We start from the raw sequence: 26,210 nt of genomic DNA on the forward strand, positions 1-26,210 counted from the left end.
TGCCGTTTTGGCTAGGCCTGCTACTTTTTGTGCTACCATTGACATTTGTTTTGCTTCTTCACATTCTTTCTTTATTGTTAGTAATTCCCCACGAATTTCCCCTATATGCGAAATTATTGCCTCAGTGTCCTTCTTACGCTGTTCGTCAGCTTCTTCCTTCTCCTTCTTACGTTGTTTCTCCTCTTCTTCCTTCTCCCTCTTACGTTGTTCGTCAGCTTCTTCTTTCATTGATCGTAGGAAGCTCAGTATTGGGTTAATGTCATCATTTTGATCCTCGTCACCCATGGGTGATGTAACTCTGGACACCTGGGCGCTAGAGCTCTGACGTGGCCGAGCTGGCCCCTGTCTGCTCTCGTTCGTTTGATTATAAACTTCTGCTACCGTCTCGACCTGTGTGACTGTCTCCGTTTCATCCTCTACCTCACTATCATAATCACGGCCGCAACGCTGCTCTAAGATCGCGTCCAAATCACCTTCCTCATCAATGACCCTGGCGTCCTGTCCTGCTAAAAATGTGCCCATCTCATGTCCGAACCTATTCCCGTCGGTAAACTGCCCCTTATCCATTATGCTATCCTCTTTTGTTTTAGCGTCGCTCGATAATAGTCGTGCCTTACTTCTCGTTATCATTCATGAAAAAACAAATTTATCTAAAATGCACAATAAAATTAATCTACTCCATATATTTTTACACATAGACATAAAGTTTCAACAACGCCGCTCCAACGCTGTAATTATACGCACGATTTGTTGTGGTACAGAAACCGCACACAAACCCAACAAAGTGTGATGTGATACGGACACACCATCAAAGGAACACAAAAACAATGACCAAAAAAAATATATACACTGAAAACAAAAACAGTAATCATGCGCCGCTACTAAAAACTAAACGCGGAACTACCAGAAAAAACTTGGGTATTAATCAATAAAAAAAATTAAGCAAAAAAATTCTGAGTGTCCCTACTACTAATAATACTTGCTTATCAGAAGATCCCAGGAAAGATCCGAGGCTAAGGGTCGCCATTTTATGCGAGGTGCCGGGGCAAGCACTGTATTTAACACTAAATTCTTCTAGAATCTACATATGTACATGATGCGCTAAGCCCCCCCCTATTCTAACTCCGACTTTTGCTGTTGCACAAGGATTAAAAAAAATACGCGAACTGACTCTAATCAACCCTGCCAGTGGAGTAGAAGAGAGTTTGGCACCTGCAATAATTTAATTTGATAAATAAGTTAAATAAACGAAGGTTTCATTAACATAGTGAGGAATGATAGGGTTGCTCTACCGATTAACAGAATGAAAGTTCTGTCCAAAATAACAATATGATTTATTAAGACTAAACACAAAATAATAAACAAAAACACATGAAACATTTACAAGACATCAAATTGGCTCAAATTGGATACTCAAACAAACGCTGTGAATGTGAAGTTGTCCCTAAACTAGATTGTGAGGATTATGACAAAGTGGTATGTGCAGCCAATTCCTTCCAACTCAAATCTTAGAGAAAACACATAGTCAACCCAACATTAATTGCTGCTACCCATGACAGAACAAGGTTAGAAAAAAGACGAACAGGCGCGCTCTGCTGAGCTCTGATTATCACCTAGGAAAATCCCTATCTGCCGGTGCTGCTGGCATACATTACCAAACTGTCTTCTTAACTGCCAGAACACGATCTGGCGTACTGGAGCTGTTGGCTGGTTGCTTCGACGTCCTCGACCGAGAGGCGAGAGCCGACTACCCACAAGAGCACCCGTACAAAAACCGAACACAGAACATTCCCGCCCCCACGACAGTGGCCGTGGTCAAATGTTCCAATCAGCAACTCGAAAACCGGCGGAAAATTCCACTCCATTGCCGGAACGCTACCATTCCACCAATGGAGATTCTTGGCGCCAATTTCTGCGCCGATCTTGCTACGTCACGGAGCTATGCCCTGAGCAAGCCAATCACAGTTACTATTTTGCAGAAAGTGCGGGAATTTTCCCGCCACAGCTGCCTGGGTACACAAGTCATCCCACGCCTCGCTGGTAGCCCGCCAGAAAGTGTTTTCGCTAAGTTTCTGCGAAGTAACGGAACCTCTAGCCCAGCCGCTACTTCAGGCTCTGCGGGTGTGCCTCTTGACAATGTCGGTGTCTGCAAAGCATTCACTCGACTTCCTCACACCCGTCGGCTTAAAGCTTTCCAGATCAGCAGAGCCCGCCTGTCACCGGACCACCCGGGTGACGAGAGACGCTGCGTGGGAAGTCCGCGTATGAAGGAATAGCAACTTTCCACCGCATGCAATTAGAGAGGAGAATCGTAAGATAGAAATATGAGAGGGGGCTCATGCCACCTCTCAACTTTCAATATTACGTTCCACATATTGAAAATGTTACAATAATTGTGACGATAATGGAAAAGAAAAACGTTGTAATTTTGTGTCGCGTCACCAAGACCTCAGTGAGTGTCCCTGTAGTTTCTTTGCTTCAGTCTGTCATCAACTGAAGGCCGCGGCAGGCGCGTCTTGCTGACACACTGTGGTGACGTCACAACCCCACCGCCCACACACGCTGGCCCCGTAATCGAGTGAGCCTGGCCTTACTGCCTCTCACCGGAACAACAAGTCAACACTTTGAAGTCTGGGACTCTTAACGACATTCTAGCTCGTCAGACTGGGGTTTTCTGTCGTTTTCCTAAAAAATCAAAATTCACGAACGGTTAGAGATAAATCGTCGCACTTGTTCCGTTTTAACCTTGTACATTAACCGAGCGAGGTGGCGCAGTGGTTAGCACACTGGACTCGCATTCGGGAGGATGACGGTTCAATCCCGTCTCCGGCCATCCTGATTTAGGTTTTCCGTGATTTTCCTAAATCGCTTCAGGCAAATGCCGGGATGGTTCCTTTGAAAGGGCACGGCCGATTTCCTTCCCCATCCTTCCCTCACCCAAGCTTGCGCTCCGTCTCTAATGACCTCGTTGTCGACGGGACGTTAAACACTAATATCCTCCTCCTCCTCCTTGTACATTAAACTTTAAGATGAAGTAACACATTATAGTAACCAACTTCACTTAAGTTTACACTGTTATTGCAAGTTTGTAGCTGAAACAAGAAAAATAAAAAAGTTTTACAGCAGTATTTATTGTAGGTAGAAAGAATATTGGACCGGTTTATGTTTTATAAAAAACAAACTGAAATGCATTTATTAAAAAAAATCGCAATACACAACTAAATTAATTTACATTTTTTTATAATTAATTTGTATACGTAATTGGCTTTCGTGTTGTAATGGTTCTTTATTTACGTGACCATTACGGCACTCCAACCCCAGTTCTCGATGCCACTAATATCGTACTGCTTTTCTGCGAAGTAACAGACATATTTTTGTGACAATATTCACATTTGGTTTTATTAGTGTATAGGTACTCCGATGTATCGATGTGTTACAGTGATACGGTTCTTGTGTGTATTCATTTCTGTGAGACTCATAATCTTTGACTTACTTGTAACCGTTTTGGCGTGAATGCGCACACAGCAGTCTTTGTTTCACTTTGGCAGAAGTTGTTATTTCGGTTTATAAAAGAACAGTCAAGTCTTGTATTTCGTTAAAGTGGAAAATCAATATAGGACGACTGATAAAAAACTTTTTTCTTGATGTGACAATTAAGAATAAGTATATGCGAATTGCCGGCCGCGGTGGCCGTGCGGTTCTAGGCACTTCAGTCCGGAACCGCGGGACCGCTACGGTCGCAGGTTCGAATCCTGCCTCGGGCATGGATGTGTGTGATATACTTAGGTTAGTTAGGTTTAAGTAGTTCTAAGTTGTAGGGGACTGATGACCACAGATGTTAAGTCCCATAGTGCTCAGAGGCATTTGAACCATTTTTTTTTTTTTGCCTGTCTCAGAAAATACGGGACTCGATCGCTGAAAAATCTTTCCCTAGCAGCTCTCTTGTTTGATGCGGAGGGTGTGCAGAGGTTTAGAGAGGTGAACACATTCAGAACCCCTTTGACAATGCGTCCTCCCGGCTCTTTTTCTACATCATTTAGTTACTGTGTTCGTGAAGAGTTACTCACCGCAAAAGGCGCAAAATCTGCATTACGAAACTCTGCACTTGGCCGGTGGCCACACGAGCGAGAAGCAGAACGGGTACTTCTGCGCATGCGTGGGCGTATCGAATCCCTCTGCTGATTCTGTGATGCTGGCACCCTTTCTGCCTCCAGACGGCTGTCGCGCTGGACCTGTACCGTACGTTTTTGACAGCTCCGTCACTCTCTTAATAGTAACTGGTTACAGAACAGAGGAGCGTTCTGTTCGCACAGCTAGGCCAACAAATTTAATTACCATCACTGTAAGGTACAATGATTGTCACAATCTATCTGTGAAAATATATCATTTTAGATGTTTCAAACGGGTAAATGAAGTCTAAACACAAAGATTAACAATCTTCAGGGCCAACATTTTAATCAGAGTCATTTGCGTTGCAGACAAATGACATATACAAATTACACTGAAATCGGCCTGCTCTCTCTCGCAGGCGAATTGTTCGATGTACTGACTAGCCTCTAATTCGCATCGTGTAGCGTGTGCTACACATGCACGTATTTGCCAAAAGACGTGGGACATCCTGATTAAAAAATAGACCGATCGTGGATGTGTAACGTCAGTCCCGCATGGGGACTAAGTTCTAGGGGACTGATGACCACAGATGTTAAGTCCCATAGTGCTCAGAGCCATTTGAACCATAAAGTTGGACGTTTTCAGGTGTAAACCCATCCCTTAAAAGAACTGCCGTTGCACTGTTGATTTCTGGATCGATAGTAATGACAACTTGAAAGTCAGAGGATGTTCCTATACCTGTCATTGAGACTTGCTGCGAAAATAATACATTACATGTATTAAATCATCTAGCGCACTAATTGTAACAGAGGTTGTTATCGAAATAATGTTTAGTGTTAGTATATAGTGGACTGCCATGTAGCGTGCTGTGACGTAACTGCGAAACTGCTGGGAGAGCGGGAGAAAATATCTTTGTAATACCGGGATAGTAAATGGCAGCCGGACACCGGTGTCTGCGATCATCACCGACTTTGAAATTGTTGAGTACAACTGGAGCTCTGATCCCTAAACAGTATTACACATTTTATGCGGGAAGTGATCGTCCTGACTTAGTTTCGGCCCCCCTGTCGTGTGGCCGGTCTTTTCTCCGCCGCCGTGGTCGGACCGCCCCTAGCACCTGTTCCCGCCCCGCCGCTGCTTCTGCGCATGCGCGGCCCTCTGCCGGATTCGCCGCCCGCATTCTGCGTCGCGCCCCCACCTGCGAGTTCCCCCTCGGCCGTTTGCGCGGGCAGTCTGACGCCACCTGTTGCTGTTTGCACTTGAATAAAAGTGTTCCAAGCATTTCTGCCTAAGAGACAAGACCGAATGTTTACACAGGCTTTCGTTACGTAGAGAGTAACGCAACATGTTACAGATAAGATATGTTGCTGTTTCCGGAAATAGCTGTTTCTTTGGCGTCATTTTTATCGATGAAATTCGGATCTCGGAAATTCCTTTGTTATCTCGTGATCTGGCGTGCAGATACGCGCACTGAAATGAAAACCAGTGCCGTAAACTCATGTCTGTCAAACCAGGCCTGAGACGCATTTGGTCGGTACACACCTGTCTGAAGCGTATTCAGGGTGCATACGTGGACGAGGAGAAAAAAAAATTCCCGGATTTCCCGCTTAAAAATACACTTTCTTCCGGGTGAAAATACATTTTTTCCGTCTTAAGTAACAGTATACATTTCCTCGGAACTGTTAAACTTATCAATCCTTTCAATGGTAGCGGTTTTATAGCCCGGCATAGAATTTCCCGGCACTTTAAACGAAACTCAGGGGAAAAAAACACGTTTTGGCAAGATGTCTGATGTGCAGCAACATGTACACTGCATGTTTTCGTATTACGACAGTATAAATTCGAATTCCAGCATACACCGCATGTTACTTTCCGATGGACTGAAATCGAGATTGCTATGCACTTTTGTAAGCCAGTCATGGCTCATGTCAAGCTAACTCGCCAGCCGATGACGGAGGATATTCAGAGCACAGGACATGTGAAGTAGTCACCCAACAGCAACAGCACTGTCAACAACCGCGAATAGGAAAAGGTAATGGATTAAATTAATATACATAGTGCTGCTACTAGAAAAGGAAAGCTGTCGCGTATAATATTGGTCTCTAAGATTAATAATGTGCAAGAGAAGCTACGCTGTCACACATAAAGTTGATATTTTTTGCGCGAGTTACACTTTAAGATTGTTGCTGTGGTCTTCAGTCCTGAGACTGGTTTGATGCAGCTCTCCATGCTACTCCATCCTGTGCAAGCTTCTTCATCTCCCAGTACCTACTGAAACCTACATCCTTCTGAATTTGCTTAGTGTATTCATCTCTTGGTCTCCCCCTACGATTTTTACCCTCCACGCTGCCCTCCAACGCTAAATTTGTGATCCCCTGATACCTCAGAACACGTCCTACCAACCGGTCCCCCCTCCATGTCAAGTTGTGCCACAAACTCCTATTGTCCCCAATTCTATTCAATACCTCCTCATTAGTTATGTGATCTACCCATCTAATCTGCAGCATTCTTATGTAGCACCACATTTCGAAAACTATTCTCTTCTTGTCCAAACTATTTATCGCCCATGTTTCACTTCCATACGTGGCTACACTCCATACAAATACTTTCAGAAACGACTTCCTGACACTTAACTCTATACTCGATGTCAACAAATTCCTCTTCTTCAGAAACGCTTTCCTTGTCTTGCCAGTCTACATTTTATATCCTCTCTACTTCGACCATCATCAGTTATTTTGCTCCCCAAATAGCAAAACTCTTTTACTACTTTAAGTGTCTCATTTCCTAATCTAATTCCTTCAGCATCACCCGACTTAATTCGACTACATTCCATTATCCTCGTTTTGCTTTTGTTGATGTTCATCTTAAGATAGATGACACAAATGTGCCAATAAAATTTTTAACGACGACATAATTGTCTGATCTTTTGGGCTCGAAAATATTCTAAATTGCCATCCTCAAAGAACTGATTTTTGAATGAGAGTCAAACGCTCTGATTTTAAAAATTCATCCGACATTCGAGCACAGAGTTCATCTTGCGACAGAGGAAATTTACTTTGAAAGTAACGCTCTTCAAACAACTATTCGGAATACTTCCCCGCGACCTGTTAGGAACGGATCCGTTTCAGCAGTTGCCAGAGAGCGCCAGATGACAGCCGTCGCCGTGCTTGCGCAGCTACGATGACGCAGGAAGTCCGTACATTCGTGCGCATAAAACATTAAAGTATCTTACATTATATCATAAAAGAAACAAGACATGGGAATTTTGCGAACCAAACTAAAATGCACAATTCGCCTTAAAGCGCACATTCGTATGTCCAGATTCAGATGTAAATTTTTTTGGAGTACCAGTACTGTATTATCTCATGTTTGGTTCTTTATTATGGCATAACGCCATACGTGCTAGAAGACGAAAAGGTGAACTTGAAATGTAGGCAAAAGTTGAAACTAGCCAATAGTGCTGAATTAAACACTTTGTTTCAAATAAATTGACTGCCTCAGCAGAGAAGATTAATAAAAGTCAAATTTCTTTAACAAACCGACAAAAATAAATTCACTGTTCTGCAAAGCGATTAACGCTTGACTCTCAGAAAGGTGGAAACAAAATATGATCTGCAAGTAATAACATATTTTACCCTTCCGTAATATGTGAATGTATTTTAATTCACTTGATAGCTCCCGCCCACAGAAATCCGTTTTGTTTTCATTTGATGTGAGAGTAATAAACGAAGAAGAAAGAGCAAAATCACTAAACGTAAAGACAGGTCACATGGAGACTACCACCTCCCCACTACAACTCAGATTGCTCTGTGCATCAAGTCCAAATCTACAATATTTCCGAACCGCGGCAGTATTAGATAGTGGCACTCCCCTCCCTCGAGCGTTTGACGTAGGAAGCCAAAAATTTAAAAAATCGACTTTTCAAAAATATCTTCATTTTGTAGTTCACATCTTTCTGAAGAGTCTGCTACATAAAATATATATGTTTGAGGGAACGTAATACATGTTATTTGGCCTTCAGTGTGCCGAAGTGCAGTGCCACGCCTCTTCACACAGCATTCTTCCATCGCACGTCTCTGTGGAATTCGAACGTGCAACATTTTGTAAAGGGCCCATCAAACTATATTCAGGCAAGTGGAAATTAAAATGTCCTGTGGTGCCTCTCCTGCTCCCAGTAGGCCGGTTCGACATCCTGCCCCTCTTAAAAAAATCTCGCAATTAATACTGGATGGTATTATTTGCAACCGGAAGAACAAAATTTGCAGTCTTTGCTGCCTGTTAGCTAACAACTTCCTGTTTTGTGACATAGAATTAAATATGGGATACATAAAATGAGTGAAAACAAGAGCCAAGCAAGACAGAACACATTTCTTCAATCCTTAAGTCCTAGCATTTTTTTTTCTCTCTAATCTTGCCACAGCTTTATATGGCGTAGTTTCCTTTCTGGGAAAGGATCTATTACCTCATCACAGTTCGTCAACATTTTTCAACATGAAAAAAAACGAAATGTCGTTGTCTAATACTAGAAACTCTGTCAATACAAATATTACCCAAGACTGGTGTGGTTTCTCGGTCTGATTACGTGTATTTTGTCACTGTCTGCTAGATAAAACGAAATGGGCCTGGCTAATATTGCAGCAGTTGCTACACACACCAAATAAACGAGACTGTTTTGGCATAAATGGTCATTTTTATAACACGACAGAATATAATTCATGAAGTACCAATATCAAATGCCTATTAGGCATACTACAAGCAAAAAGTTTTGTGTTAGGAAATAGTTTCACACTTTATTCATACTCTCTAGCTTCTGAAGCATGAGATCGAAAAGTAGTAGTACGAAATCTTTATATACATTTTGAATTGTCATATTCTTCCGTAATTTGTGTGAGTCTCCTTTTCTTCTCCTTCCATGTTCTAACAAACAATCTTGTCATCACTAACTCTGTAACTAGTCCTGCCAGTGTCAAAACTTATTCTCTGGTTAACTTCACCGACCCTGCCACAATCACCGGTTTAGTTATCCCGCATTTATTCTCCGGCTAGACGTTATTATGTGTTCGTAGAACGCGTTTTCCGTGCGACTCCCAGAACAGAACTTTAGCGGCTGCTAGCTGGGGATTGTATAACTGGCCCTTAGTAGTGTAGCAGTCTGGCCAAAAATTTTCTGTCGAAATTTCATTTCCTTGGACACTCGGAGAAGACAATACATAATCTTCGTTGCCTGTTATTCCTGTCAGTCATTTATTTATTTCCACTCTGGTGGTCTCAATCTAGGGAATTCGCTAGTAATTATAACAATGCTGATCATTTGTAAACCCACTGAACCACATCAACAGTGACTGGCATTCACCCGTTGAGCTCTATTCGCTCAGCTCGTGTAGCCCCATCCTCTTTTGTCTGCAGGGAAGTTTATTTGTAGGTGCGGCGGGGATTCCCCTGGCAGACACATCACGTACACTATGCACGCATTCAGAAATCAACTTAAAATTTGATCAAAAATGTTAAAAGAACCAACAGGGATGCGTTGAAAACCATATGAGTAATCGATAGACCAACGTGTGCTGCATGCTAGGAGCTTTGTGAAACAAAGTCTTTTTCCTCAATAATATGAATTTGCCTCTCAACCCCCCCCCCCCCCCCGAAACTGCCGTCCGGGGTAGATACCCGGTTTGTCCTCGCTCCCTACCCCCAGTTCCGGGCCTGTTGCGCATACGTGAATCTGGCAGCTTAGGCGCACCAGTAAAATTTTTGCTGATAGCATCTGCCTGCTTGCTGCTATTGCTTATGCTTCCATGCGGCTAACTGCCACACTTCTGCAGCCAGAAGCGGGAGAAGGTACTACTCATACGCGACTCAACTGCACATGCGCATAAGCTCGCTCCAACATCAGAGGCAATTTGTTGTTATGAAGTATTGCGTAGTCTTCGTAAAGCCTTTGACACATCTTGCTGTTGGCAGACGCTTGTATGAGCACTGTCTTGTTGTATACGGCGCATTTCCTTTGCAACTTAAGTTTTATATTCTTTTTTTCTGTCGTTCGTGTTTTATTGCTGCAGTATTATTCTGCAGTAGCGATATACAGTACTGTTCTTCGTTATAGTATTGGTTCTTATCAGTCAAAGTTACAAAAATTTAACTGAAAACTAAAACAATGAAAACTTCCTGGAATTCTAAAAAATTTCCGGGTTTTTCCCGGTCATATACACCCTGGTATTCTACAATGCTCTTGAACTGCTTCCACTGATACACACGCTGTTAGTGCTACAGAGGAAAGGTAATCTGAAGACTGTTTCTCGTCTCTCTTGTTACGCACAATAATATTCCCAACTAACTTTCTGTTTCTGTTAAAGCTCGCATTCAGTGATACTGTATCAGTCTTGTCATCGCCGATTCCCTCTTCTGCCCTAACAGATTGGAAAAGTTCCGGTCCATCTGTTAGCAGCAGGCCTAAGATGTTATCTTCACGAGTCGGTTTTCAGATGAATGGCTCGAGGCAGTTTTTGGGTAAACCACTTGGATCAGTTTGTCATAATTCTCTGGCCCTGCCACCAGGCCCGGCTACCCGAGTCTCCCACTGCAGAGGTGGCAGGTTAAAGGTTCCATCTAAAACTATGAATAACTAGGAAGTGCACGCCAGATGTTCTTACTTTCTATTCAGAGCTCTTCATAGACGATATTTCTCGAATCGTCAGTGAGGACTAACCTGAGGCGGTCTTTTACATAATATTCTACAATCCTCCATTCCGAAATCACTGATATTTGGGAAGCACGTCAATACGAATGGCAAAATTTCAGCTCGGTTCTTGATTGGTGGCTGAGTTACAGTAAGGCTAGTGTGCGAAAGGACCCTGCCTGCTACTGTTCTGAGGCAGCTTTTAGGAAAAGCAGGACAATGCAATTTCACAGTCAGTGTTTGAAAGACGTACTCGGCCCTTCTGCTAGTCTTAACGGGAACCGATAAGTTGAGCAAAGACAGATCAAAACTGTTTATTCTTGTCGACGTGAAATTTTTCAGTCGATTGCAAACATTTTTATGAGAGTACAACAGGGACATGAAGGAGACTTTAGCTCTATTTGAGTTTCTCTACACCTGACTCAACCGATATATTGCTACCTGCTGCGCGCGTCTCGGGAGGAGCGTGAAAGTAAAAATTAAGCAGGGAGCGTGAAAGTAAAAATTAAGGAGGGAGCGTGAAAGTAAAAATTAAGGAGAATGGAGGTCACACGGTGGCTTACCAGCAGTGTTTCACACCGCGACTGCAACAGGAAAAGGCCGGAACAGCTGTGGTACTCAAACTGTCCTCCGCCACACACCAGAATGTATCTGTGAAATCATCATATTTCAGACTTACCGATTTGGAAAGTTATTTCAGAAAGGCGTTATCTTGTAAATTTTGGAGCAGTTTTGACACAAAGCGGGATGCATTACATTTTATCTTCATTTGCACTATAAATATGATAGCAGATCTGGTGCATTTATTGTTTACAAGTCTGAAGATAAAGATTTACAATATTCAGGACTCAATATTTTAAATTGAGTTATCTGTTTTGCAGATAAATGGTATGTATAAATTACGTAGAAAACGACCTCCTCTCTCGCAGGCGAATTCTTTGATGTACCGGCTAGCCTGGATTTCGCATCGTGTAGCGTGTGCTTCGCATACTTCGGTACAAAATTCAATATTTAGACTTTTCTGTCGCACTGGACTGAGATTTACGTATTTATATATCAAAATAAATTTTAGCCATTTCTCAGATACCAACCACACACTTAGAAGCACTAGTTTAAATAAATGCGAACACGTTTCAAAATATATGACGTCCGTTTCGACAGCGGATGTCTGCCGTGAGTGCTACTGTGTTTGACGATGCGAAGAACGCAGATGGAGTTCTGGGCTGTTTTCCGTCTGCTGACGCGTGCCATACCGTTCCAAAGTGCCGTAATAGCAGAGTGCGTTAGGCGCGATCCGAATTTTGGGGAGTCACCGTTTTTTTAGGACGCTCTAGTGCGGTCATCACTCGCCGTCAGAAAATCACTGCTGATTGCTGCATGTTGTAGAAGAGTTTGTCCAATTTAATTTTGTGTTGGGTTTTCAACTTTGAGAAACACGTAGTCTTTGTGAAATAAATGAAAATCTGAGAAAAGTCTGAAAATTTTGAGGCTTTCGTTGTGAAGCCAACATACTACAGGGCAGGAAGCACGAAATTTGGATTTAGGAGCCCAAAACATATGATTGTGGAATCGCTGAGAAAAGATCTATTGCAGTTTCTTACCAATTGGTATCTTTTGGTCATTGCACGCAGGATGGCTCTGGATAGTTACTGCTAGATATTTTACGGTAGGTGACTTACTGTTTCCAGCAATTTGTGATCAGCAGTGTAATTTTACAGTAGTGGATTTCTTTTCCGGTGTATGCACAGTATGTTACATTTATTTCTGTTGAGGATCAACTGGCAGAGCCTGAAGCATTCATCAATGCTGTGGAGGTCACTCAGCAAGTCAATACTGCCTTCTGCCATCGCTGCTTCCTCACAGAGAATGTTAAGGAGCTTCTGTCTGTAACGCCGCCACATGAGGGCCACAGAAGCTCTTGTTCATAATGCAGTCTGCCACTTTGGTCACACATGCACGCACGGGGATGCCAAGTCTAATTGTATCACAGCAGAAAGGGGAATGAATGTTCCTAATGTGGTCTGCTTCCAAAACGCCTACAGAGACGCGTAAGTGTACTTTGGGAAACTGCCGTATAATTCCAGTGATCGCTCCATGTCTCACGTGATTGAGTATAATTCCCTGAGAGATGGCAGTTTGTTCTGTAAGAGCAGCAAGCGAGGTGTGTGGGAGAGGAATGATTTTAGGTGGATCTTCAATTCTCTTTATTTGAAGGTGAGCTCGGAAGACTGCTGCAGATGGTGTGAGCGTGATGTGGTGTGAGCACTGCTACAAATGTGACATTGCAGTTAAACAGGAAAAGTACTTGTGCAGTGCACGCACAGAAGTGAATTCAGTGTGAAGTCTTAAGTGAAGATACATTCTAACTGAACAGCTTATGTGGCAGTAATCTGAGTATGGTGCAGTTCGCAGTGATGTGATGCAGCACCATAGACACTGCTAGCAAACAGTTTGCAGTAAGTAGGTAATGTAGCGGACTGGTGGGAAGAAGTGATGTTATTGCGGCTGGGCGACGTGTTACCCAACAACCGGTATTCTCGCATTTGTGTCTTGGAAGAGATTGGGCGTTCGTGTTTCGAAATACAGGCGGTTGTGAAAGACGTCAGCTGTATTCTTGTAAGCTGTTTGAATGTTGTATGTGGGACGAGAAACACAAGACAGAGAGGGAGAGAGAAGTGGAGTTTATGAATGAATATTTGTCAATTGTTGCTGAGCTTTTGCGGACATTGCTTCTGAAATGTTTTACAGAGTGAATTCTCAAAAGGAAGGTTTGTCACGCTGGTTTACAGGTATCTCCTGTTGTTGCAATAGTTGTGTTACTGGAGGAATTGTGTGGACTGCAAAAGGTAGAAATGAATAGAGAAAGTGTTCATTTTTTCAATTTTTTTTATTTTAATATAATGTACAATGAAGTACATGATGTCATTTCCCCTACTGGCACGTATTAAGGCTCTGTTAGCATCTGGACGAGCTGACGATGGTTGCACAGTACGGCGTAGTCCAGTGGGGTCCTCCCGTCATTAGTCCACACCCCCCTGTCGGCTCCGGCCTCCAGCAACGCAGCCGTCGCTTCTGCGCGGCCACAGTATGCCGCGAAGTGCAGCGGCGTCCACCCCTTCAGAGACCTGGCGTTGGGGTCGGATGCCGCAGAGAGCAGCAGCCGCACCACAGCCGCGTGGCCTCTCTCTGCAGCCCAGTGCAGGGTGGTGCACCCGCTCTCGTCCCTCGCCCCCGCATCCGCCCCAGCCGCCAGCAACAGCCGCACCACCTCCACCGCCCCCACCTTAGCCGCCTGTATCAGCCACCTGCCTCGCTGTGCCCCAGAAAGGCTCCTGCACAAAACATCGACACACTTACTCTCTACTATCGAGACACACACACCAAATGAAAGAAACTGTCACAGCCACAAAACTGGCAATAATTCTGAATACACTTCTTCAGAGCAACAAGTCAAAAGTCTAGAAATCTCGCTTCTGCGATATGGGTTAACCAGCGTATTACAGACAGATCCACAGCACTAGCCCATAATCAAAAACTTTAGCCATCTCCCATCAAAAATAGGTGCACTTCATCTCCTACAAATTCATCTGGCACATTTCCTCATAATTCACTCCACAGATCCGCCTCCTTTCACCTCGGCATGAAGTTGCTACCCAATCCTTCATCTACATTCAAACACACCCCTAAAACTACCTTCTCTGAGTACCAATTTCTTCTGTCACTTAGGAAGAAAACACTGGAAACTAAACATATCTGTAAGCACTGAAATACTACTTCCTCACCAGACAGCTAAGTCATTCAGACCAGTAACACGGAAATTTTCTGACATGCCGACAAAAAATATAAGTCACTGCTTTGTACACAATAAGTTGGTCGACATATCTGAAATACAACAAGGGCACCAGGTCGACTCTCCCTGACACACACACACACACACACACACACACACACACACACACACACACACACTACCCGCTGCATAATAATCGTCACATGTGCTCATATAATCTTGCATGCAACAAGAGATACATCCACTTGAACATTCATCTCGATCTACTTACACACTTTGCAAGCTACCATATGGTCTGTGGCAGACGGTATCCTGCACAACTACTATACTCAGTCATGTTAACTTTGTGTAACTTCTTGCAATTTTTGAAAATTCTGGGAAAATTCTGGACATAAACTAAGTTACACACCGCTACAGGCAGCGTAACACTTTCCATTTAGAGTTAAAAAGGTCTTCGGAACTGTAAACGTACACCAACTATGTTGCTCTCGAGTAAAATTTCAGTTTCAGTTGTAGTAGAAACACTTAAACCGTAACTTTAGACCAATCTCAAAAAAGTACTATATTTCCTGTATCTAATGCTATGCATAGATTAGATCATGCCAGAAAGAAATTAGGTGTCTGTAAGAAATAGAAACAGACAGTGTTGATTCATTATCGCATGTTCACTTACAAATATCAAAATGCTTGTATAGATCTGGCATTGCTGAAGTTGAACCAATGTCGCGAGAATCTCTCCCCACATCTGATGCAAGTTAAAGACTAATCCAAGCAAGAGTCGGCACAGAGAGAACTCGGGGCTAATGTTGCCTGTCACAATAAAAAGATTGTAGTTTACACAAAAGTCAGCCTTACCGATATTGGACGATTCAACAAAGACGACCGAAAATAAACCACGCGGTTTGCCAGAACCGCCAAGAAAATCCACTAAGAAATTTGGGGAATAAATCCATCATTGCAGGCAGCATCTCAAAATAGGTAATTGGATCAACCATAGTGACTTTTGTATGGCTAAAAAAAATAGTGCTGACATTACACAAATTAGCTGTTGCTGTAAAAACAAAAAAATTATTTTCCTTGCAAGAAAGCTGTCTAGCGTAAGACACTGCATGAAATACGATTTACTTGCAACAGACCTCTAAGTAAAGGAAAGGTCCCTCTAGAGGGAACTCATTACTGACTGGCGATGCAAATACTTGATACAAGTCAGGAAATTAACAGAACTCTTTTATGTCGACGAAACTTGGGTGGTGAACCAACGACATTCCTCTTAGAAGACGGTGACAGGGTCGTGACATTGGCACCAAAATGGACAATATGATAGTGGAAGCAACAGCGGTGAATGTTGTATCCAACACTGGGTTTATCTATAGGTCTACATCAATGTCGTCTTCACCGAAATATTTCCCATTACATATTATACATTTATTCCAGTGCTTCTTCCAATGCTTCAAACTATTCTGGAACAGTCCTTACAGTAGAGTTTAGTTCTCTCAGATGTGCAGTTTGAATCTCATCTCTGATGTAAAAGACAGCTCTTTAAGGTTTGTCTTTATTTTTGAGAACAAAATGTCACACATGGAGCGAACGTGGGGCCAAGAACATCACTACAGTATTGTTTCTAGCCAAACATGCACAAGCACGCAACGAAGTGTGAGCAGGTGCGTTATCGCAGTGCAGAAACGGTGAACTGTTCCGCCACAAAGCCGGACTTCTTTCCGCATTGCTTCAAGCCATCGGGGTTGACCTGGTGAGAAGTTCTGCCTACTGGCCGTTTCATCTTGGGACAAGGAGTCGTGGTGCACTGTACTGTCAAAACCGAAGATTACTGTCAGAAACGTAACATTCACATTTCAGTGGTCTTGGCCATCTGTCACTGAGACGATTGAGTGTTGGATTACGCATCGTTTGGTTTAACTCTTAGTTCGTCTTCTATTATGACCTCGTCATCCTCATCTTCTTCGAAAGGTTTATACCGACCGTAAACACCTATTTCACTCTTAGCATACTCACCAAAAGCAGTATATAATATTTCTAAAACCAAGATGCATTTTAATCCGTTCTCATAGCAAATTTTAATACAAATGCGGTAATCCATTTTTACAGTAAACAGATAATCGCTGATACTCTTAAAATACCAGTAACCTTTCTGACGCCTGACAACACACTAAATAACCGATACGCATAACTTCGTACACACAATGACAAAAAGGAAGTATGAATCTGAGTAATAAAACGCGTGAAATGATGAGTTTCCCGTTACTTCTGAGCACTACTCGTATCACAAGAATGGTTGCGCTTCAATCCACCCAATCAAGGGGTACTTTTACCTCTTAGAGGAAACACAATGGAAGAGCAAGTCTTCAGTTCTCCGGTATAATTACACCACATTTCGTTTATATTCTGAATATATCCATACATTTAGGAGGGAAGTGTAGATGAAAATACATTCAGATGAACAGGCATTCGGTTCTGTCGTATATTTGTAATAGATGTAGCAACCCTGGCTTTTGATTTCTATTCCTGTGTTGATGTGATTTACTCCACAATGTTGTGTTTCGGGAGAGGGCTATCGTCTGCTGTCTTGCAGTGGTGCCAACTCATTTACCTAAAAATGAACACTGCCCGGATGGGTCTGCACAGTGCGTTGTCACCGATTTAAGGTGCGCACCGCGGAAACGCCGGCATGGCATTTCGGAACCGAGGTATATAGAAAAAGCAGGCAGGCCATTCTGGCCCCAAGCGAGTAAAAAAACTCGCAGACGGCCTCACGCGCCTTGAGAGAGGAGAGGGGAGAGAGGGGGGGAGAGGGGAGAGGAGAGGAGAGGAGAGGAGAGGAGAGGACAGGAGAGGAGAGGACAGGAGAGGAGAGGAGGCTGCAGTGCCGTGCATTCAGTTTTGAGACAGCCACGAGCAAGGCTCGCTGTAAGTGTGCCGTGGCACATTGCATTAATAGTGCTCGAACGACGACAGACGTTACTTATCACGTTTTTCCCAAGGATGAGCACTTGCGACATGAATGGATGATTCGATGCAAACGCAAGGACAAAGTGAATGTGAAACCAGCACGTGTGTGGTCAGGTCACTATCGACCAGAAGATTATGAACGGGATTTGAGAAATGAGCTTCTAGGGTTACCTTCATGGAAGAAGTTATCACCAGTAGCAATCCCCTGCATAAACATTCCGAATTGGCGTGGACAAGAAATTGCGGAAAGCGGTGATGCAAACAAAAGCGTAAGACGTCTGCACATACATAACACCTTCAATAATTGAAACTGAAAAATTACCACAATACAAACGAATTCACATAAATGCAACACTTTTTGACGCATTGCTTTACGGGAGTGAATGACTCGTAATGTTGTACAGGAAATTAATAATGTTGCTCAAGTTTATTTGCTTTTCCTCCTGGATAAAATAGCTACATTTGTCTTAGAAATAGCCGTTTTTTTATATTCTCGATATGTTAACTATTTTAAAGCTAGTATATAGTTCAAATGAGAAATTCAGCATATTTCGCGTAATTTGTTTACATTTACTTCTGTAACAATAGCTGATGCTGACCAGTTGACTTTGCAGCGTAGTGGTGTGGATTCTGACTCCCATGTTGGAGGTTATGGGTTCATATACCTGTATTTCCTCTTACATTGTATTTTTACATTTTATTAAACTAGGCTATTGTAGCCGCTTATGCCACTGATATTTAATCCCTTTTGTCAATTGATCTTATTTTTAGTGAGAAATTAATGCAGTTGCATAGTACTTGGTCAAAAATTTTAGGAATAGTAGGCCTACTCGGTAAATAATTTTAGGAATAATAAAATTAAAATTAAATTTATGCTTTAGAGATCCGGAAGTCGTGCACAACGCTGTGGAGCAAGAAGTTTGCAAAAGCGAGCTTTGACGGCTTTAGAAACTGTGTCACCGAGAAAAAAAAAAAAAAAAAAAAAAAAAAAAAAAAAAAAAAATAGTTGACCGAACCACATGTACAGATTCCGTTCATGCACCCACTGAACTAGTGAATAAGAATTTGCAAATTAATGAATTGAGGGCCGAGATTGAATGCACAGAAAGAAGCGGCACTAAAAAATGTGATGCAGCCTTACTTAGTAAAACAAAAGATCTCCGACGTTCTTTCGCTGAAGCGGGCAGAAAAGTCATCTGACGTGAAAGAAAAAGTAAAATTGCACAAAAGTGTAAATAGTGTATTGTCAATTTGTTTTACACCGGCGCAAATAAGATGTCTATTAAACGAAAATGAAAGGGTAAAGCGGAATTCAGAGGACATTGCCCATGCATTAACTTTAAGAGCTCTGTCACCTAAAGCATACACTTAGTTGCGAAAGCGAAAAATTCCTTTGCAGTGCAGGGCAACGCTTCAGAAATGGACAAAGGAATTTAAATGCAGACTTGGCATTCTTGAAGATATCCTGTGTTTATTGAAAGCCAAGTCACACACTTACTACTCTAGAGAGAGACAAGCTGTTGTGACATTTGACGAAATCAATGTTGATGGCCGCATATGTTACGATTCGTCTGAAGACGTAGTAGCCGGACCACATTCCAATGTACAAGTCTGCACGATACGTGGGTTGTGGAAGCAGTGGAAACCACCAGTTTACTATGATTTCGACACTGTGATGACCAGTAATTTGCTTCAGAGCATCAGTAATGCAGTTGAGGAATCTGGAATCTGTGTTGTTTTGATGTGTGATATGGGCGGAAAAAATATAAAAGTTTGGAAAGAACTGTCTGTCAATACAGAGAGAGCTTATTTCGAAAATCAAGCAGACTGCACCACGAATGTATGGGTTTTCTTCGGTGTACCACACCTGTTAAAGTTATTACGGAACAGTTTCTTGGATACAGGTAATACGCTACCTGATGGGTCAAAAATATCTAAAGCAGCTATACAGGAACTTTTAAAGCATCAGAAGAGTGACTTAACGATAACACACCACATTACTGAAGTGCACTGAAACTCAACTCGACAAGCAAGGCAGAATGTACAGATGGCAGCGCGACTATTTTCACGACAAAAATGGTTCAAATGGCTCTGAGCAATATGGGACTTAACTTCTGAGGTCATCAGTCCCCTAGAACTTAGAACTACTTAAACCTAACTAACCTAAGGACATCACACACATCCATGCCCGAGGCAGGATTCGAACCTGCGACCGCGGCGGTCGCGCGGTTCCTGTAGCGCCTAGAACCGCTCGGCCACCCGTGCCGGCATTATTTTCACGACAAACAGCTCAGGCTTTCAAGTATGTTCTTCATAAAGACATCGAAAGTCATTTTATTGAACTCGTTAACGACGTCTTTGATGTCTTGAACTGTAGAGTTCCAAAATATGAATGCTCATCCCTCCGTAGTGGGTTGCGAATCCATCTCTCAATTTGAGAAAATACTTTGTACAGATTCTTAGACATCTGTCCAGCAATGTGCGTTGGTGACAAAGAAAGAATGTTGCCTTTCCAAAAAGGTTTTATAGCTTCAATAAAATCTCCCTTTGGTCTTTTCGAAAGTATGAAAACTGTGTAAGTTAGCTATTCATTAACTTGTAGACTGAATCAAGATTGCCTGGAAAGCTTTTTTCTAGGGTACGAGGATTAGGTATATTTCGTAACAATCCTACACCTTTTGAAGGAAGGAACAGGGCAAGTCTCCTTATACTGACGGGTAATGCAAGTGATATTTCTCTCTCTGGGAACACGTCAGTTACTAAAGAATTAAACACGGAGTCTTCCCAGTGTGACGTCGACCTGGATCCTGCATCCCTAAGTTTCATTACCAGTGAGCTCTGTGTGTATGTTGCTGACGAAGCGCCACTATGAGAAATCCCAGAAACTGTGAATGTGGAAGAAAATTTGGTGACATGTGGTAGCAATGGGGGATGACTCTGTAATGTGAGATGTTCTTCCGGATGCGGTAAAATACATTGCAGGCTATATTGCATTTAAGTGCCACAACATTGATAAATCACTAGGCTTTCCATCAGCAAAAAGTGAAGGAGATCATGCTACAGACTGGACATCAATTACATCTCGTGGGTCTTTACACTCCAACGCCAGTATGGGAAAACAACGGTGTTGCTGTTTGAAGAAGAATTTGCTGCTTTTCACGGAAATGGAGTGTGTAGACAAAAAAATGTCGTAAAGTCTCTGTGCTCTATTACAAAACAAAAGTTTCCTGAGGTCCATGAACCAGTTATTACTCTTTATGTAAAAACGAGAACATTTGTAAGGATTAGGCATCTTAATCAAGAAGCAAAGTTGGAAGCAATGAATAAATGTGCCGCAAAGAGGAAGCAGTTATGGATTGCATCGTCGTCTGGTACACGGCAGTAGAAACATGACTACATTCATATTTGCTTCTTCATCAAACGAGCGAGTTATTTTTCAACTTAATTATCATTTATTTACTGTTAATGTGTGCAAAACCTCTCATGTCCCTTGTTTTGACTGAAAGATAGTGTCATGAATCCCAAGTATGTCAGATGATACGCGCCAGACCACACAACGAGGTATCATCCAATGTAGCTTGTCCAGTAGATATCTCTCTCTCTCTCTCTCTCTCTCTCTCTCTCTCTCTCTCTCTCTCTCTCTCTCAGACAGCCATTCCAAATGTGCCTAGCAGTCGATGGTGTGCAATTTGACTATATTCTCAATTAAAATGTAAAACCACACTTCACTAAGGAGAGTATTTAGTTTGTGGATGACAAGGCATCAGTTATTTTGAATAAATATTTAGCTTATTTAAAATCTATTCTGTCTACGTACAATTTCGAGTAGTTTCTAATTTCTAACTGACAGCAGGTCTTTTGCGTTGTAGAACCACCCGGGTGCTTCCAGGCAGAGACAGGCTGAGCTGACAGAAGGTCATGAGATACCGATATCTACACATACAGATGGCAGCAGTATTGCGTACACAAGGAATAAAAGGGCAGTGCGTTGGCGCCGCTGTCACCTAGAACTTACAACTAAGTATACCTAACTAACCTAAGGACATCACACACATCCATGCCCGAGGCACGATTCGAACCTGCGACCGTAGCAGTCGCTCGGCTCCAAACTGTAGCGCCGGAGCTGCATCACAGACTGGACCACCTGTGATGGTGTACTCAACGATGAACCTGGGTGCACGTTTGTCAAAACGTCATTTTTTCGGATGACTCCAGGTTCTGTTTACAGTATCATGATCGTCGCATCTGTGTTTTGCGACATCGCAGTGAACGCAAATAGGGAGCGTGTACTCGTTATCGCCATACTGGTGTATCACCCGGCGTGATGGTATGGGGTGCCATTGGTTACTCGTCTCTGTCACCTCTTGTTCGCATTGACGGCACTTTCAACAGTGGACGTTACATTTCAGACCCGTGGCTCTACCCTTCATTCAATCCACACGAAACCCTACATTTCAGCAGGATAATGCATGACCGCACGTTGCAGGTCTTGTACGGGCCTTTCTGGATATAGAAAATGTTCAACTGCTGCCCTGGCCAGCACATTCTCCAGATCTCTCACCAATTAAAAACGTCTGGTCAATGGTGGCCGAGCAACTGGCTCTTCACAATACACCAGTCACTACTCTTGATGAACTGTGGTATTGTGTTGAAGCTGCACGGGCAGCTGTACCTGTACACGCCATCCAAACTCTGTTTGACTCAATGCCCAGGCGTATCAAGGCCGTTATTACGGCCAGAGGTGGTTGTTCTGGGTACTGATTTCTCTGGATCTATGCACCTAAACTGAGTGAAAATGTAATCACATGTCAGTTCTAGTATAATATATTTATCCAATGAATACCCATTTATTATCTGAATTTCTTCTTGGTGTAGCAACTTTAATGGTCAGTAGTGTATCTTCTAACAGAAATCATTGGGTCATTATTGCCTCATATATTCCTAGACATCTACAAAATCCAAACTGATATTCCCCGACATCAGCTTCTACGAGTTTTTCCATTATTCTGCAAGGAGCTCATGTTAATAATTTGCAACCCAATGACGTAACTGGTATTTCATTAGTGCTCACACCTGTCAGCAACTGCTTTCTTTGGAACTGAAATCTCATATTATTCTTGAAATGTGAGGGTATTTCACCTCCCTCATACATCTTGCACACTAGATGGGAGATTTGTGTCATACAAGATGGGAGAGTTTTGTCATACCTTGCTCTCCCAAAACTGTCAGTAGCTCTGAAGGAATGCTGTCTGCTACCAGGTTCTTGAGGTCATTGGTCCCCAGACTTACACACTACTTAAACTAAAATGCTAAGAACACCACACACACACACACACACACACACACACACACACACCTTCTAGACAGTCCTCCTTAGCCATTTTGCACTTCTCGTCAATAATTTTTTAAACATTCATATTTCCTTTTGCCTGCTTTATTTGCTGAATTTTTATAGTTTCTTCTTTTAACAGTTGAACTCAGTATCTCTTGCATTAACCAAGGATTTCTATTTGGCCCTGTTTTTTACCTATTTGATCTTTTTCTACCTTCTCTGAAAGCTACCAATTCACCCCCCAAAACTTTATTCTTTGTTTTTCATTGTCATAGTTTGTTATTGTGTGTGCTGTAAGTCCATTGCTTCCTTCTCTAACAGTAAGTTTCTCACTTTTTTCGTTGTAACATAACCTGTTGTGTTTGCATCCCAATCATTTCCCCACTACTTACCTTTCCAAGTCTTGCATCTCATCCTGGCATTCTATTTTTTTATGCTTTGTTTCACATTCTCTACGGAGCATACTGATTTTGATATCAGCATGTGCTGCATAATTATTACTATTATCCTGGACACTAAGTATACAATTCGACACTATCGATTATGTCTTCAGTGTGCATGTACCACATGTAGGTGTGTGTCACCTTATATTGAGCCTTTTTAAAATTGCTTTACTTGTAGGTATGTACTTCTTGTGCCAAATTACGCGTTATTACCCGCATGATTTGTATGCACGAAAATTGAAATATTTCTGTTTGATGCCTGCTCCTGATATAATTTCAACACATTCTCTGTGTCTTCCATGACTGCCAGTCGAAATGGGTGTGCTTCTGTTGCCTGCCTGAGGTGCAGGAGGGTTTTAAATGTTCACTGGATTCCAAAGTCGATATCTGCAGCTGATTATCTTGGTCAATCAAAACAGGAAGTTCTTGAATCTCTATACAGGAGGGAATCAACATCTACATCTACATGGTTACTCTGCAGTTCACACTGAAGTGCCTGGCAGAGGGTTGAATGAACCTGTTTCATACTATTTCTCCACCATTCCACTCTCAAATGGCGTGTAGGAAAAAGGAACACCTCAATCTTTCCATTGCAGCTCTGATTTCTCTTATTTTATTATGTTGATCATTTCGCCCTACATAGAAGGATGTCAACAAAATATTTTCCATCGGAAGAGAAAGCTGGTAATTGAAATTTCGTAAACAGATCTCGCCGCAAAGAAAACCGCCTTTGTTTCAGTGACTGCCACACCAACTCGCGTATCATATCAGTGACACTCTCACCCATATTCCGCGATAACAAGAAACGAACTGCCCTTCTTTGCACTTTTTCGCTGTCCTCCGCCAATCGTACCTGGTAAAGATCCCACACGATGCAGCAGTATTCCAGCAGAGGACGTACAAGTGTAATGTAGGCTCTCTTTGGTAGGTTTGTCGCATCTTCTAAGTTTCAGCCAACAAAGTGCAGTCTGTTTCGCCTTTCCCACAATATTATCTATGTGGTCATTCCAATTTAAGTTGCTCGTAATTGTAATTCCTAGGTATTTAGTTGAATTGACAGCCCTCCAATTTGTGCGATTTATCGTATACCCAAAATTTAGCGGATTTCTCTTAGTACCTATGTCGATGACCTCGCACTTTTCTTTGTTTGGTGCCAACTGCCACTTCCCGCATCATAAAGAAATTCTCTCTAGATCATTTTGTAACTGGAATTGATCGTCTGATGATTTCACTAGACGGTAAATTACAGCGTCATCTGCAAACAATCTAAGGGGGCAGCTCAGATTATCACCTAGATCATTTATGTAAATCAGGAACAGCAGAGGGCCTATGACACTACCTTGCGGAACGCCGTATATGACTTCTATTCTACTCGATGATTTGCCGTCTATCAGTATGAACTGTGACATCTCTGCGAGGAAATCAAGAATCCAGTCACACAACAGAGACGATACTTCATACGTATCAAATTTGATTAATACTGGATGTACACGTGGACAAGGAAAAAAATTCCCGGATTTTTCCCAGATTTCCCGCTTAAAAATACACTTTCTCCCGCGTGAAAACACGTTTTCCGTCTTAAGTGACAGTGTATTTTCCCTCGGAAGTGCAAAACTTATCAATCCTTTGAATAGTTATGGTTCTGGACATGGGCGTAGAATTTACTGGCACTTTAGAAAACGAAACTCAGGGAAAAAGACACGTTTTGGAAATATCTTTGATGTGCAGCGACATGTACGTTGCGTATTTTCGTATTACCACAGCACACATTGGAATTCCACCAAACACCACGTTACTTTCCGAATCACTGAAATCGAGATTGTGATGCGCTTTTGTAAGGCAGTCACAGATCATGTCACATGATCTTGCCAGCTCATGACAACGAGTATTCAGAGCATAGGACGCGTGATGTAGTCAGCCAATAGCAACTTCCTTGTTAAGCAGCGGTAACACACAAGTTAATGGCTTACATTAATATACATAGTGTTGCTACAAGAAAAGAAAAGCTTCCACATATAATATTGGTCACTAAGGTTAATAAGCTGCAAGAGAAACTAATCTTTCGATATAATGTTGATTTTTTGCGCGTGTTACACTTTAAGATACATCACACAAATGTGGCAGTAAAATTTTCAATAATGACATAAATGTCTGATCTTCAGGGTTTGAAATTCTTCTAAATGGCTTGTCATCAAAGAGTTGATTTTTAAATGGAGTCAAACACACTGTGATTTAAGAATTTCGTGGTACATCCTCACGATAGTCCAACTTGCGTTAAAGGATATTTACTTTGAAAGTAATGCTTTTCAAACCAGCATTCGCAATATTTTTCCACGACCTGCTGGAAACAGGTTCGTTCCAGCAGCTGCCAGAGAGCGCCAGGTAAGAGGCGCCCCGGGCTTGCGCAGCTAACATGACGTAGGAAGCCCGTATGTACGTACATGTAAAACATTAAAAGATCTTACATTACGTTGTAAAAGCAGTAAGACGTCACAGGGTACTCCAAGAGATCATAATTTCGTGAACCATACTAAAATGTGCACATTTAAACTGCAACGTAAAGTGCACATTCGTATGTCCAGATTCAGATGAAAAGTTTCTTGGAGTACCAGTACTGCATTAGCTCATGTATGGTTCTTTATTATGGCATAATGCCACACGTGCTAGAAGATGAAAACTTGCACTTCAAATGCAGCGAACAGTTGAAACTAGCCAGTACTGTGGAATTAAAAATTTCGTTTCAAATACATTGGATGCCTCTGCGGAAAAGGTTAATGAAAGCCAAATTTCTTTAGCAAACAGACAAAAATAACTTCATTGTTCTGCAAGGCGATTAGTGCTCGACTGTCAGAAAGGTGGAAACAAAATAAAATCTGAAACTAATAACGTATA

General features: G+C 42.2%; 1 protein-coding gene across 2 annotated transcripts in view; it reads right to left on the minus strand.

The window, feature by feature from the left end:
* Positions 1-13,707: 13,707 nt before the first annotated feature.
* Positions 13,708-26,210, minus strand: part of LOC126159826 (poly [ADP-ribose] polymerase tankyrase-2-like) — a 62,941-nt gene continuing 50,438 nt past the window's right edge. For both annotated transcript variants that reach the window (XM_049916633.1, XM_049916635.1), the window contains one exon: positions 13,708-14,118. In XM_049916633.1, coding sequence (XP_049772590.1) covers positions 13,731-14,118 — 388 coding nt within the window. In that variant the 3' untranslated portion in view covers positions 13,708-13,730. The remainder of the gene's footprint in view (positions 14,119-26,210) is intronic.

This window comes from Schistocerca cancellata, unplaced genomic scaffold (assembly GCF_023864275.1).
Source record: "Schistocerca cancellata isolate TAMUIC-IGC-003103 unplaced genomic scaffold, iqSchCanc2.1 HiC_scaffold_1148, whole genome shotgun sequence".
NCBI lineage: Eukaryota > Metazoa > Arthropoda > Insecta > Orthoptera > Acrididae > Schistocerca > Schistocerca cancellata.